The sequence below is a fragment of the Cajanus cajan genome, chromosome 5, assembly GCF_000230855.2.
Source record: "Cajanus cajan strain Asha chromosome 5, NIPB_CcT2T_4, whole genome shotgun sequence".
In the NCBI taxonomy this organism is placed as follows: Eukaryota; Viridiplantae; Streptophyta; class Magnoliopsida; order Fabales; family Fabaceae; genus Cajanus; species Cajanus cajan.
Genome location: NC_138521.1, coordinates 63,954,975 through 63,969,807, shown reverse-complemented (window position 1 = coordinate 63,969,807; position 14,833 = coordinate 63,954,975). Strand labels below are relative to the sequence as shown.

The 14,833-nt window shown below is 33.2% G+C and overlaps 2 protein-coding genes across 3 annotated transcripts; both read right to left on the bottom strand.

Annotated features, from left to right (window-relative positions):
* Positions 1-2,404: 2,404 nt before the first annotated feature.
* LOC109792784 (Calcineurin-like metallo-phosphoesterase superfamily protein) lies at positions 2,405-7,578 on the bottom strand. 2 transcript variants are annotated; one of them, XM_029270228.2, is made up of 9 exons: positions 7,417-7,578; positions 7,250-7,300; positions 5,683-5,704; positions 5,195-5,285; positions 4,765-4,800; positions 4,178-4,303; positions 3,655-3,761; positions 3,484-3,558; positions 2,405-2,964 (listed from the first exon to the last, which is right to left on the bottom strand). In XM_029270228.2, exons 1-9 carry the CDS (start codon positions 7,549-7,551, stop codon positions 2,594-2,596), a joined length of 1,014 nt encoding a protein of 337 aa, XP_029126061.1. In that variant the 5' UTR covers positions 7,552-7,578; the 3' UTR covers positions 2,405-2,593. The 2 variants fall into 2 exon arrangements, with proteins under 2 accessions (XP_029126061.1, XP_020207803.1); XM_020352214.3 differs by having other exon boundaries at positions 5,171-5,285; positions 7,417-7,577.
* A 3,717-nt stretch (positions 7,579-11,295) lies between these two features.
* On the bottom strand, positions 11,296-11,682 carry LOC145958147 (uncharacterized). Its single transcript, XM_083074630.1, has one exon. It carries the CDS (start codon positions 11,680-11,682, stop codon positions 11,296-11,298), a length of 387 nt encoding a protein of 128 aa, XP_082930756.1.
* Between the last annotated feature and the right edge of the window lie 3,151 nt (positions 11,683-14,833).

The window sequence follows — 14,833 nt, the reverse complement described above, 5'->3', positions numbered from 1 at the left end:
GAACAGTTAGACATATATGCACGACCTACACTTTTTCTGATTTCTCCTTTAAGCTTGAGATAGAATTTCAGTCATAAACCCTATAAAAGCTACCATTTCAACTCCTAAATTAGAAAGTTTTACAAGTGATGAACTTGATATTAGTAAGATGGTGTGGAATGAACCCACCGCAATGACAAGAAGAACGCTGATTGTTCGTCAATTTCACTTTCATCCTTAGCACCATTTTTCTTCCTACCAAAAATAATATTATTTAACATAATTCTTCACATACAGAATCACAACTTTATAAGTTTTTTTAATGATTTTATGTTATTACATAATATGATACGGGAAATAAACCCAATCCAACAACGGGTGCAGGAAATGAGATATCATGCATCATCATGTTTATTTCTCCTAAAATGATATATGAAAATAAAATGCAATAACTCAGACTAACACACCTTCCAATAATTATCTTTTTCAAAACTTATACTTTAGAAAATAGAGAGAGCACCCTACTTATCAGTATTTAACCTAACCTTGGTACGTAAATTATAAAATCATCTTTTATCCAGAAAATGATAACGTTTACAATAAAATAAATGCTGCGGCTTTAGCTCAACTCCAACAGCAAAACTCCAAAATTAATGAGAGAAAATATAATGTACAGAATTCAGAATTCTAATAGCAGTTATCTAATAATGATGATAATGAAGCAAAATAAAGTTAAGTTTTAACCCTCTCTACTAAGACCGTAGGGTAAGTTAGAATTAGGTTCTAGAAAATAAATGACTTGTCAGAAAAATGGAAATATTAAATAGACCAAAATGTTGGCTTTATGGTAGAAAAGCTAGATAGGCAGGTGACGAGAAACTTAATTGACTAATCTTTAAGGGTTGGGACCACTGGTAGAAAAGTAGGAATCCCAATAAATGAAGGAATAATGTTGATGCTTTCTCAAAATTGATGAGAAACGTATATAGATCAATTATCAAATATGGTTTTTTTGTCCAGAATAATTTTTTAAAAATCCCAAAATAAATTATTTAAAATATAATTTATCGAAATAAATTATTTTTACCATGGTAGTACAGTAATAAAGAAAACGTCTCTGACGTCCAACGTTTTGCCATGGTGGCACCATGTTGAAAATTTATTTTTTTAAAAATTTATTCTAGCCGAAAAGCCATCAAATATGTATGGACACTAAAATAAGGCCAACAGGGTGGGGCATTTGCTGTCACATTCACCACACAATTATAATAAAATGGTGCCCCAAGTTTTTACAATAAAGTCATTAGCAATTTTTAGCACGGTCAGAATCAACGTCAATGTTTTACCAAAGAAAGTGCTTAGTGTTACTTTAAGCTTTCTTTTTCACTTTCTTTTCTGTTATCCAATGGCTGTAAAGGAGCAAGACAAGTAAAAAAAAAAAGAAGCCCATAGACTGCTTGGAATTCGGTGCACCAAACCATAGAAAGCAAGAGAGAAAAGACAGTACCAAATAATATTACTGCACATTATTATTATACAAATATAATCATAGGTATTATGAATCTTGTTCTCCAATTAAAATTAAACTTTCAAACTACAATAATATTCATTTATATTTAATATAAATATAATAGTATATATTTATGTATATTACTAAAAAGAATAATCTAATTCTAATTAGAGAATAACATCTATTACATCTAAGTCTTGCTCATTGTTATACGATAGGAAGGATGATACTATGGTTTTGCTGGTGTTGACAAATAACAACAGAAATGAATCTATATAATATGATGGTAAATTGTATTCGTGTAACATGTCATTCACCAATAGCGTGGTTAATCGAGGAAATCTAGGAAATGGGTCATTTCTTTCATGTGAGTGAAATTTTCTTTTCGTAACTTATCAAAAGGAAATAAAAAAAGAGAGAGAGAGGAAACAGGCAGCATCAAATCATTAAAAGTTTGGTCAACCTTCAGTGTCACAGCTTCTTTATCCTTTACTTTGGAGCTAAAAGTCATGGGAGGCAATTCATGACCAAATGGGATCACAGCCATCTGCCAAAGCACTGCAATTGTCATTGGGACCAGGAAAAAAAAAAAGAAAGAAAAAAGGAAACGTGAAAACGATCTACTACAAAGTCCAAACCTATGTACAGTGCTTGCAAAAGAGTAAATTTTGAACAATACAATGGCACCGCATGAGACAGTGCCAGGTTAAAAAGAATAGGCACCATGACGGCATATGGAACAGCCTGGATAATCTAGTAGACCCACCTACATCATTTAACATGTATCCAAATGTGCTAGGACAAGCAAAACCAATAGGTGTCCTCTATGGTAGAAACAAAATAATGACACGAACCCTGCACGTTTGAATTGCCACGAAAAAATTGTAGGACAGATGCAAGTAATAAATCACCATCTAGAAAAGGAATTAGTATCAAATCATATGGCATTTGTCAAGTCTATACAGTAGTTATTAACATTAAATACAATGTATCTGGATAAGGAATCAGTATCGAGGCATATTTCACCCCTGGCTGTATTTATCTATGCATTAAAATCCATGTGAATGAAACAAGAACCTGAACTTGGAGGATGAGGATCCTAACTTAACTGCCCTCAAATAGTATTAGCTCTTCTTCTAAGGTGGTCCTATCTTCGACAACTGAGACCCAACTTTCTGCAATCTTAGCAACTCTTCCTTCCGAAATCTCAACTAAAGTAAAGGCTCTTCTTGTACCTTTTGCCTCTGGTGAGGAAAGAGCACTTTCATCGTCTAAGTTTCTCTTGTCTTCATCGCCCAACCTTTTGATCCTTGGAACAACGGCCCCATTCAAGTATATGGTTTTATCAGCGCCAACCACAATCATTTTCCTAAAGCCATTGCCATATGCCAGCTCTTTGTGCATGTGACCAAATACAACCAATGGAATAGATACTTCATTGTTCTCTTTTAGCAAGGATATTGCGTGTGCAAGATCTGTCATATAAACAAATTAAACTAGGTTAAAATCGGTATCACAATTTTTATATGATTGCATTATATTCATCACTCTTGACAATTGCATCTTAAGGTCCAGGTCCACCAAAACTGCAAAGAGTACTTATAAACATACATCTCACAATCTTACAACTCACATTTACCTCATTTTTTCCTTCTATCTTTCCCTACATTTCTCATCACGTCACATACCATATCTATTATTTTCTCTCTACCTCTTCTTTCTATCTCTTTCCTCCCTTCATTCCAATCCACCCCAAAATGGGGTGGACATTAATAAATTTTCAACTGAAAAAAGGCCTGCGCTACTATAATTTGATGTGTGGGAAGAACATACACAAGCATTTGAAATGAAAAAAATTATTCAGCGTTAATTAGGGTTTTTTTTTGGGGGCGGGGGGAATACAACCTTGACAGTTGACATGACTGCTGAGTGCCAAAACCACAAAAGGATAATACTTTAATAACAATCGAAGCAATGAATAGTAAATATATTACCTGGGTCACCATGATCACCATCACCGTCAAATACCCAATCCTTTCCACATATATCATCCACACCAGAACCAAGGCCTATACAAAGTTAAAAATCAAATGTCATGCTTTGAATCACATTTGACAGACTAGCATCATTCAAGTTAATATTAAAATTGAAATGCTTTGTTGCACCTGTGGGTCCATTATGTGCAAGTAATATAAGAAAATGATCCTCTGGTGTGCCAAGAGCAGCTTTCTGGATTCTCTTAGCACTCTCATCCATGTCTTTGACTCCATATCTATGACAAAGCTCAAAATTGATGAATTGATGAATTGATTTTGAGCTACCATGACAATTACAGTAATAGTAAAGCACCAGATAATATGATCTCCTTGACAAGTCATAAAAGGCCATCTAACTCTACTTTTCCTGTGGCCTATTTGTCGTCACAATAATGGATAACTAAACGGGCAAGGCAAGCTTGGACAAGAGAAATACATTAAGAGAAAAACCATACACTATGACTGACTGTTCGAAAAACCATACAGTATTTTTTCAAAGTCGTCACGTAATTAGAGCAAAGTGGTGATTGGTGAACATAACTTTTTTTGTTGGCATTAGAAGCTAAGGTGGAAAGCTGAAGCATTAAATACATTTTATAGCCTTTTGAGAATCAAATTGTCTATGATTACTTCATTTACATTACATACACACCTTGCCGAAAGAAGCTTTTTCCGGAACAATTGTTTTCCCCCACAAGAAAATGGCCGTCCACCAACAACACTTACTTTTATCAGAGGGAAGTCTGAACGTCGATAAGCCACATGCTCCTTACCAAGGCTGAGTTTTACAATGATAGTTTCATTTATCAATAAATTTTCTAAGGATCTCCATAAAAATATAAAAGCATTTTAAGTGAACTCATAAGGAAATTGGCCATGACTGGGATTGGGAAAAAAAACTAAGCTGAGAAAGGTGTCAGCTTTCTTCTTCAGTAATTGGTAACTTCTCTACACTTGACAAGTTTTTGGTACAATAAAAAAGTCATCATAGATATCTGAAAATCTCTTTTAAAATTTAAACCTTTAATCAACTATGAAAAATAGCCCTTTTTATTTTAATAAAACTCATGAATGAGTTATTTCATCCATAGCATTATGTAAGCATAACAGCAATAGAAACAACAAAATATGTTTTCGTCAAGAATACATCGATGAGATTTTGAAATGCACAGTCACATTAATGTAGATCAAAGAAAATTTTCCCAGAATAAATTGAATCATTATAGATAATAAGCTTACCATTCTAGCTGAAGCTGAACTTTATCCTTCTCCTCGCTAATATTTGAACCAAAGTGTTAGTTTACAATTGGAATAGAAATCAGCATTTACAACTAGCACCTACTGGGCAGATAACAAACTTCAAACAAATTATACATTTCACATACTATAAAACTTGTACTACCAAGTTTGGACAAATGGGATTGTCTATGTGTGTGTGCAACCTTTTACGGGGGTGGTGGGACATGAAAGATGTACTGTACACATACATTGCAAGTTTACTGTCCTACCATTATTTTTTTTTAAATTAAAAAAAAATCTTATTAAGTCTTGTGGAAGAATCTAACAACATGAACCTTTCCACAAAGTATATGAAATGAAACCACACAGACACAGAATGATTCCAAGACAAACATGTAAACTTCACCTTCCAGAAAACTGTTTAGTATACCAGGCATCGTGGTTTCCCAATATAACTGCTTTAGCAAATTCAAGATTTGCAACACTCTGAACGACTTCAACATTTTCCTCACCAAAATCACCTAAGAACATTTAATACATGACATTTGAAAAATGATGGAAACAGGTATAAAATAAAGAGATGAATCATATAACATATTGATCATAATAAATCATAAAAGTAATACAACAACGATAAATTAACAAGGCATAAACTTGGCACTCACTGACATGCTGATTTGTTCAGGTCTCTGGTTATTAATGCAAATCATATGAACAAGGAACACTCATGTTATTTAGAAGTGCAACAGATCCATGCCAAGGCATTCAATTTCAACATGGACACTGATTGTTCATAGGTGTACACCAGCTATTTCCATATTGATTAAAATAGGCGGTGAGGAAACAAAGGCACTTAAATGCATTTAAGAATAATCACTGTAGTGCGATAGGTTGATTAGCAGTAACAATGAAACTTGCCTGTAAACAGCACCAAATCTGGCTGCACTTCAAAATAGGTATAGATTAGAGTGATAGATCAGATATACATCTGCAAGCTTGTTAAATAAGTTAATATAAATTAAAGAAAAGACATGACAACATAAATTAACAAAATGGAAACTCACAGCATAAAACCATACATGACTAAATCAATTTGGACGTTTATACACAAATGAAACAACTCCAATCACTGTTGGCTTCTCTATCACAAATGATTGCAAGCCATGTTACTTTATTTGGAAAAGGTAAAATTGGAGCAGCTAATTTTGCGAAATTGAAAATTAAGAGTGAAAGCAACATTATCTAGTATGGAAATTGCGAGGAATCAAGGAAGAATATAAATGAGGAATATTAAACCATAAGTCACCAAAACCAATTGCTCAAAACTGAAAAGAAAATAGCAAAACAAGTAGTATTATACATTACGTACTTGCATCAACTTATTAGAAAATAATGACAGATGAATATGCAAAGGATGAGAAATTTATTTTCTAATTTTCTCTTCATTTGCTTGCCTTTGAGTTTCCATGACAGCAAGCAAAGGATGAGAAATTTATTTTCTAACTTTTCATGTTGATTCCTCTAATTTTCATTGCTTAAATTTTTTCCTTTCTCATTTTGTTCCCAAATCTCTAACCAATGTTGGGATCTTATATAACTTTCGTTCACACCCTTTCTGCATTGAATGACAACTAGTACTCAGTTGATTTTAGCATCTTACCAATTTTATGATTACAACAAAAGACTCTTAAACTTGAAAAATAGGGGTACTTGTTTATTTATTTTGGTTTACATGGGAATGAAACCTACCCCCAACCTGATCACACTCCATTGTTATTTACTTGTTGGCCAAGTGGCAGAAAAATAGGAGTTTAAGAATATCTTTACTTCGGCAAAACACACGATTAAACTAAAAAATGGCTAACTACATACAACCAATATGACAATCTCCAGTAGACTCCAGCAACATCCAGCTACTTTCTAGCAGGATAATATATAATTGGCCCGACTAATAATAACCTACTACTAAGTTTTGGTGTTTGAGACATTTTGGGGTTTGGAAGTAAGAACCCTGCACGGGTTACTTCAGCACAATAAAATTTCTAAAAGAGATTTTAAAAAATCCCCTATTAAGAACTAAGGACAAAATAATAATAACAAATAAGTGAGAATCATTTTCCTCTTTAGTAATTGAAACGAAATTTGTATTCACAACAAGGTACGACCTATGAAAACTAACAGCCTCAAGTGTTTTTTTTTTCTCCCTTGGGGAGTTCAAAATTAGTATTTCGATCTATAAGTCTATCTTTTATTACAATTTTACAATAATCATAGTTTTTTTTATTATTATTGTTATTTAAGGTTAACATGTACAGTGTATAAAATTCGAGGTTAGGGACATGAAAGGGAACATAGACCACACAATTAGGGAATATGAATCAAATGGGCACGTGGGTTGGCAGCAGAATATAATGAATCAATACATGCATAAGCTTTTTCATCAACAGGGAGCAAAAATGGAAATGGGCGGAATGAAGAAAAGTACCTGCAGGAATTCAAGTGCTTTCGAATCTTGTTCGAAGTTCCAGCAATCATGCTTCGGAAAACCCCAAAATGAGAAAAAGGGAATCGTTCCAAAGTTAGCAAACATGTGAAGTAAAAGTTGTGTTTGGAAATTGGAAAGGTAATGAAAGTGGGAAGAGGGAACTTTACCACATCACCGACGACGGCGATTCGAATAGAGGACGCGGCCATTGAAGAGCGAGAGAGGTTCCGCTTCGGGTTCACGCAATGGCTGGTCGAGGAAAAAACGGCAGGCGCGTTAACACACGCGCTCAACATGGGCATCCAGAACCCTTAATGAAGACAATTTATTCGAAATTATTTTTCACACATTTCTTTATATCCTAATATGAGTTTTTTTTTTTTTTTTTTATATATTCAGTTATGAGTTTTTTTTTAGTTTAAATATGCTTTTAGTTTTTAAAATCAGTGCTTTTTATTTTTTTCTTAACAATTTCTTTATTTTTAATCTGTTAAAAATTTAAAAATATTTATTTTATTTTATTTTTATAATTTAAAATTACTAATTTTAATGTTTATCTATTATTTTAAGATAAATAAATAATATTTATTTTAAAATTTTAAAATTTTATTTAGTTGTTTCTCATGTCGATGTAATATTACAAACATCAAGTTAATATCACATACTTGAAATTATTATTTAACTTTCTATTAAACACATAAAAGTTACAGTGTCATAATATTAGAGATAAAAAAATAATTGTATAATTAAAAGGTTAAAAAAAATGTTCAATATACTTTTAATTCATGTAAATTAAATAAACTTTGATTTTAGTTATTCTATATCTATTTTTTACTAGGTTATACTTTTATTTTGTAATTTTTATCTTATTATTATATGTTCACCATGACTTTAATAATTTGATCATTAAAATTATAATATTAACCATGACCTTACAATATGTAAGGGATACAATAATTAATATTTAATAATATTTAAATTAAATTGCATTCTAGGTTCTCATTTTATTTTATTTTTGTCACTTTATTTTATAATTTTTATCGTCTTTATGAGATAAAAATATGAAATAAAAGTAAATTTTAATTTGAGCATTATTAAATTTTAATAGATATAATATCTCATTAATATGAAGTCATGATTAATGTAACAATGTAAAATTTTATTTATAATTGTTAATTTTATTGATTAATAACTAAATTGATATTGTGATTAGTTGTTTAATAGTTGTAAAACTCTAAGAATTTCCAAATCCTTTAGAATTTTAAAAGTTGACCAGTTAAGGAAAAATATATAAGGTATTTTTTTAAAAGTGAGCTTCATAAGTTTAAATTTTTTAGAAAACTTAAAGAGAACCAAGAGATTTGAGGTAAAAGAATGTTGTAGATTAATCTTATATTGTTGCATGTGTCGATTTTATTTCGTTGATTTGTCCATTAGTAACTTTGATGATTGAATTTTGAAGAAGTGAAAACTGGTTTCTTGGTTTTTAGTTGTTCTTTATAGGATGGAAAGAAAATGTTAATCTTAGTGTCCCTTATGATGATTCTAAGTTGTTTATTGATAAGTATGAATTTTACTTAAATGATTTAACTCTTTTGACACTTATTTAACTAGTTTTAAAAGAAAATATATTTTTAACCCCTAAAATATAGTAAGAATCAAAAGGGTGTGTAAATAGGTTAGTGTGTGAATAGTTAATAGTTTTGGACTAATGAACCCTTATTTTTCATGCAAATTTTATCAAGTCCCAAGGTCCCCAAAACCACTCAACCAATTTGGATGCATTCAATGAATTAGAGACAGAGAACAAAGGAGAACATTAGTATAATTTGCTTAGTTGTTTGGAGAGGGTTGAGTAGATTTAGCCTAAAAGAGCAAAAAAAAATCATTTTAGAAAGGGCTCAATGAACTAAAAGGGCTCAATGGATGAAACTTTCTTCACCACATAAAGGATGAAGAAAAAGAAAGAAAATCATTAGACAAAACAAAGAATAAGGCAAGATATATGATATTCCATTATTCGATGTTAATGATTTGATTTTGTTTTTAATGTTTAAGGTGACCTAATCAATAATCTTTTAATTTTTAATTTAGATTTTGGTTGGGAAATATTTTATTAATATGTTTTGAATCAAATCACCTAAGGATTCTGAAGATTATGAATAGATTTAGAGTTATTAGATAAACAATTTCTCGTACTTAATATAAGGATTCTAATTTGGTAAATTGAGGAATCAATTATTAAATTAGGATCCTTAGAATTTTTAAAGATAAGGAATTGATTTAGAATGATCTTTGAGAATTTAATAATTAAAATTGAGTGATAAGAATCATATCTAAATAATCTTAAGAGAACAAAGGAGTGAAATAGATGAAATTCAATCCAATAGTTTCTCTCACTATTATCTTTCATATTTATACTTGCTTGTTATTACTAGTTTACTTACAAATTCAATGTTGAATATGCCAATAACATGTTTATATTCAAGTGTATATCTTTATTTTACAAGTTTTAGTTAGGATATTAGAAATTACAAAAATCTTTTAAGTCTTTATGGATCAACAATCCTTACTTCAAAGTTATATTACAATAGTCTTGGTACGTTTGCCAAAAAAATCCCAACATTTATGTTGTATTAGAAATCATTTACACATACCATCCATAAATTCCTCACAATCAACAAACTCTTAATAACAATTTGTTTGGAATGACATGCACAGAAACACACTCATAATAAAGAACAGAGAGTCAAAACTGAGTAGAGAAAAACTTTATTCTCACACTTGTATATTATATATAACTACTCATCCTTCTTATTAATAAGCAGTAATACAAATACGTTTTTATATAATACATTAACAGATGATACAAATATATAACACTGACAAACTAAGGTATCGAGATATACCTATAAACTATATCATCAGACTATATTATCAAATGATACTATTAAACGATACATATATAGCCTAAACTTTCAAACTAAACACACAAATATAGATAATATATTTGAATTACAATACTCACTACCACCATGAGTGCGCTGCCAATTTGGAGGTAATTCTGCTTTCATGCTTTGCAGCATTGTTGCACAATTTTACAGTTGTGAGCTGAGAATGTTCCTTACTTATCTTGACAAGTATTTGGTATTGAATATTCTATTTTTCTTTCACTTTTTAACTAATATATTTTCAAATCTGTCGTATGTCTTGTATAGATCTATTTTCGTTTTCTACATTTTTATGGTGCTTAATCAGGTCATTAATATCTCTTGCCGTCACTGAAATGAAGCACAATATAATACCCGCCAACTTGCTAAACACCTGGGCTTATTATGTATTAACAATATGAGTTCTGACTAAACCATTTGATAGTTGAGACAGGGGTTGGGATAATACGTGGGACCATTCTTTTATAAAAAAAACCATCGGTAATTTCTGTTAATTATAAGTACCATCAGTGATTGAAATCGTCGATAGTCACCGTATAAATAATTGAAATCCTCTGAAACTAAGTGGTAAGTTATTTGTGATTCAAATTTATTGTTTGTTTTCTTATTTGATCGTTGATTTTATTGACAATTAAATCGTCAATAGTTATATAAAAAAAAACTTACAAAAAATAATTATCCAAATATAATTACCGGGAAGAACGGAGAAGTCAAGAAACGAACGTAAGTTGCCTTACAAAATTTTCCACACGATTTGTCTTGTCGGGTGGAAAGTAATTGGTATCCATTTCATATTTGACATCAATACAGATAATAAAATGTCACTTTCTCGTGTTCACAAATATTTTTAAATTCATCTTTTAATTAACTATCATAAAAATAATTATACATTATAAAAATAAAAAATTTCTCATTATTTTACTGAAAAAAAATATTTCTTTGAAAGGTACGGATTTTTTTTTCTCACATTCTAGTAAATTATAAATATGTGATTTAAAGAATGTTTAAAATTTTGTCTAATCATAAGTTAGCATTCAAAGTGTAATAAGTTCGTTTCTACCCTAGAGTTAGAGTATTTTTTTTAAAGGGACAAACTTAATTCATTTCATTAATAATAATAGCAGTAATACAAGGTGGAATATGATCAAAATAATGGGTACTAGCATATAATCTTGCTGCCCTGACTAAGGAATGGACAACATGATTTGCTTGTCTCCTAATGAACCTAACCTTAAGGTTTTGGTGAGTGGCAAGTAGTGACCGACCCTTGTATATGAGAAGGCCATATTCAGAGAGGTAATATGCAGAGTCGAGTAGGTCATCAACCACTTGTTTACAATCAAGTTCTATGAAGACTTTCACGTAGTCAGATGTTGCTAGCCAAGTGATGGCCTCTAGGAAAGCTATAGCTTCTGCTTCATGTGGGGGGAGGGAAGCCATAATACCAACCAGAGGCAGTAGCCTTGAACCCACCATATTCATCCCGTATACAGAAAGCAAAACCACACATGTTTGTGTCACAAAACCTTGCAGCATCAACGTTACATGTAAGGTGACCCAGTGGAGGTTTGACCCATTTTTGTGGAGAAAGGTTTGGTGGAGTGGGGGTTGTTTGAATGTCACGTGCCACTAACCATTCAGAAAGGCATTGGTGTGCATAAAAAATTGCTGCTATAGGAGTGATGGTCACATTGTTCCAAAGCTTGTCATTCCTCCTTCTCCATATGCACCATAACATAACTAACATATAAACTTTCTCAGTAATATCTAAATAGTTTAAGAGCTTGAATATTGTATCCGTTATACCCTCTCCATGTTCCACAATCTGTTGGATTTTGTACCAAAGGCCATAAGCTATCCAAATCTCTTTTGCAGTTGTGCATCTGAAGAACGTGTGTCATTTCATTCTTTGGGTCTAAATTACAGGAACCACAAACCATGGTGCATGTGACATGTTTGCGTTGTAGATTCATCCGTGTTGGTAAACAGTCGCGTAAGAGGCGCCAGAGGAAAATCTTCATCGCATGAGGGGCTTTCATTTTCCACAAGAGTTTCCAATTTTTGGGGACCTTAAGTTCTGCATTGGATATGAGATTTTCCATGATATGGTAGTAGGCGGATTTCACAGTATAGGTGCCTTCGCTGCTAGGAGTCCATGTGATTATGTCAGGTTCATCTAGATGAAGGAGTGGGATTGATTGAATGGCCTGGATGTCACGCTGGTTAAACAATGTGGATATGATATTCTAGTTCCACCTACCAAAAGGTAGGTTTATAAGATCTCTCACCATAAATTGATCATACCCTGGTGGTGTGGGTGAAGAGATGTAGGGGTTATCTGGGGTATGTAGCCATGGATCCTTCCATACGTTTATGCTAGAGCCATTCCTTACACACCAACAAGTTCCATTCTTAACCACAACCTGTGAAGCATAAATGTTACACCATACATAGCTTGGGTTATGGCCCAAGTGGGCCCCTAGAAAATCCCCTCTCGGGAAATATTTTTCTTTGAAGACACGAGTGAATATAGCATGGGGGTTGGTTAAGAGTTTCCAACCTTGCTTCCCTAGCATGGCTAAGTTGAAACCGTGGAAGTGTCGAAAGCCCATGCCACCATGTTCTTTGCGCATGGTTAACTTTTCCCAGTTTAACCAATGGATACCTCTTCCAGGGTTTCTGTTTGAGCCTCACCATAATGAGTTGAGCATTATTTGGATTTCTTCTTCTAAGCTGGTAGGGATTAAGAACGTGCTCATACAATACGAAGGTATGGCTTAGGCTACAGATTTGATAAGTGTTTCTCTACCAGTTTTTGATAAATGTTTTCCAGTCCAGTGTTGGATTTTCTTCCAAATTCGATCCTTTAGATAGCTAAAAATAGCCTTCTTATTTCTTCCAATCATGGATGGTATCCCCACATATTTCCCTATACCCATGCATTCATTGACACCTAAGATAAAATTGATGTAATGACGTACATCTAGCTTGGTATTTCGACTGTAGTAGATTTCAGATTTTTGCATGTTTATGGCTTGACCTGATGTTGACTCATATTGTTGGAGAATGGCCTTGAGGGTGTGGCATTCCTTATCACTGGCTCTACAAAACAAGAAGCAGTCATCTCCAAATAGTAAATGGGTGATTTGTGGTGCACCCTTACATATTTTAACTCCATGAATATCACCCTGTGCCTCAGCATTTCGAAGAAGGGACGATATGCCCTCCGTGCAAAGGATAAAGAGGTATGGGGAGAGGGGGTCACCTTGTCTTAATCCCCGAGCTAGTGTGGTCGGGCAAACACTATCACCATTGACAATAACTTGGAATTTCATCGATTCTAGGCACATCCACATCCAGTGGATCCATTTTGAGTGGAAACCCATATGGGTCATAAGTGCATACAAATAGGTCCAGTTGACCCTATCAAACGCCTTGCTTATGTCAATTTTTAGTGCCACAATTCCAATTTTTCCTTGTGTCTTGCACTTCATGTGGTGAACCAACTCGTTTGCAACCATGACATTATCCAAAATTGATCTGTGTTCTATAAAAGCTGATTGCTCAAGTGAGATGCAGTTTGGAAGTAGGGGCTTTATTTAGTTGGCAAGGACCTTTGAGATTATCTTGTAGATAACATTACATAGGGAGATAGGTCTCAATTCTTTAATGGATGTGGGTGTTCCGTCTTTGGTATAAGAACAATATTTGTATTATTCAGTTGATTTGGGAAGGATCCTTTTTCCAACCATTGTACACTAGCGTGGAATATCTCTGGTCCTAAGAGATCCCAAAAGCGCTTGAAGAACCCAAGATTAGGGCCTGGTGCTTTATCGGCATGCATGGAGAATAAGGCTGACCTAAATTTAGTGATACTAAAAGGTCGAAGTAAAGAATCATTATCCTCTTCAGATATGCAGTTGGATACATGATTGACTACTGATGCAAAATCACTTGGCTATTCTTTGTAGAGTTCGTCAAAATAGTTTTTGGTTACATCACAAAGTCCCGCTAGATTTGTTTCCACGGTGCCATCATCACGAGAAAGATTTTGGATAGTGTTATGCTTCCTTCGAGAACTTGCCATTGCATGGAAGAATTTGGTGTTGCTATCCCCGTCTTTGAGCCAAAAGATTTTTGAGCGTTGTTTCCAAAATGACTCTTCTTGTGTTATTAGAGTATGTAGTCGTGACTGGACTTCCAGAAATCTTGAGACAAAAGTAGCATCTTTTTTTTCACGTAGAGTAAGGAGTTGGCGTCAGCATGCCTCAATAGGTGCACGAAACCTAGAGCGGATTTGTCTTCCCCATGCATCCATTTTAGTGGTGTAGTGTTGTAGCCATTTCAAAAAGTTAGAGGTTTTTTGTTTGTGCCAGTTACATTCCACCAATTTTGGTAGCTCAAGTTCTACAAGCCATGCATTCTCAAATTTGAAAGAGCATCGTGAGCGTGAGGTATAATGCCAGGTTAGTTTAAGATGGATAGGTGAATGGTATGACCTTGCAGCTATTACATTTTGGAGCCTGTAATGTGGAAACAAATCCAACAACCTTTGTATGATCAAAGCACGATCCAGACATTTTTCTATTTGGTTTAGAGAGCCCTTGCTCTTTACCCAAGTGTGAAGATAGCC

Bases quoted from the DNA above. Each gene is read 5' to 3' on its own strand.
- LOC109792784 (XM_020352214.3), bottom strand. From the start codon at position 7,551: ATGCCCATGTTGAGCGCGTGTGTTAACGCGCCTGCCGTTTTTTCCTCG. The intron at 4,801-5,170 runs GTGAAGTTTACA...TTCAAATATTAG, and splicing joins ACTAAACAGTTTTCTGGAAG to CGAGGAGAAGGATAAAGTTC. The intron at 3,762-4,177 runs GTGTGTATGTAA...GCTTTGTCATAG, and splicing joins AAAAAGCTTCTTTCGGCAAG to ATATGGAGTCAAAGACATGG.
- LOC145958147 (XM_083074630.1), bottom strand. From the start codon at position 11,682: ATGAATATGGTGGGTTCAAGGCTACTGCCTCTGGTTGGTATTATGGCT.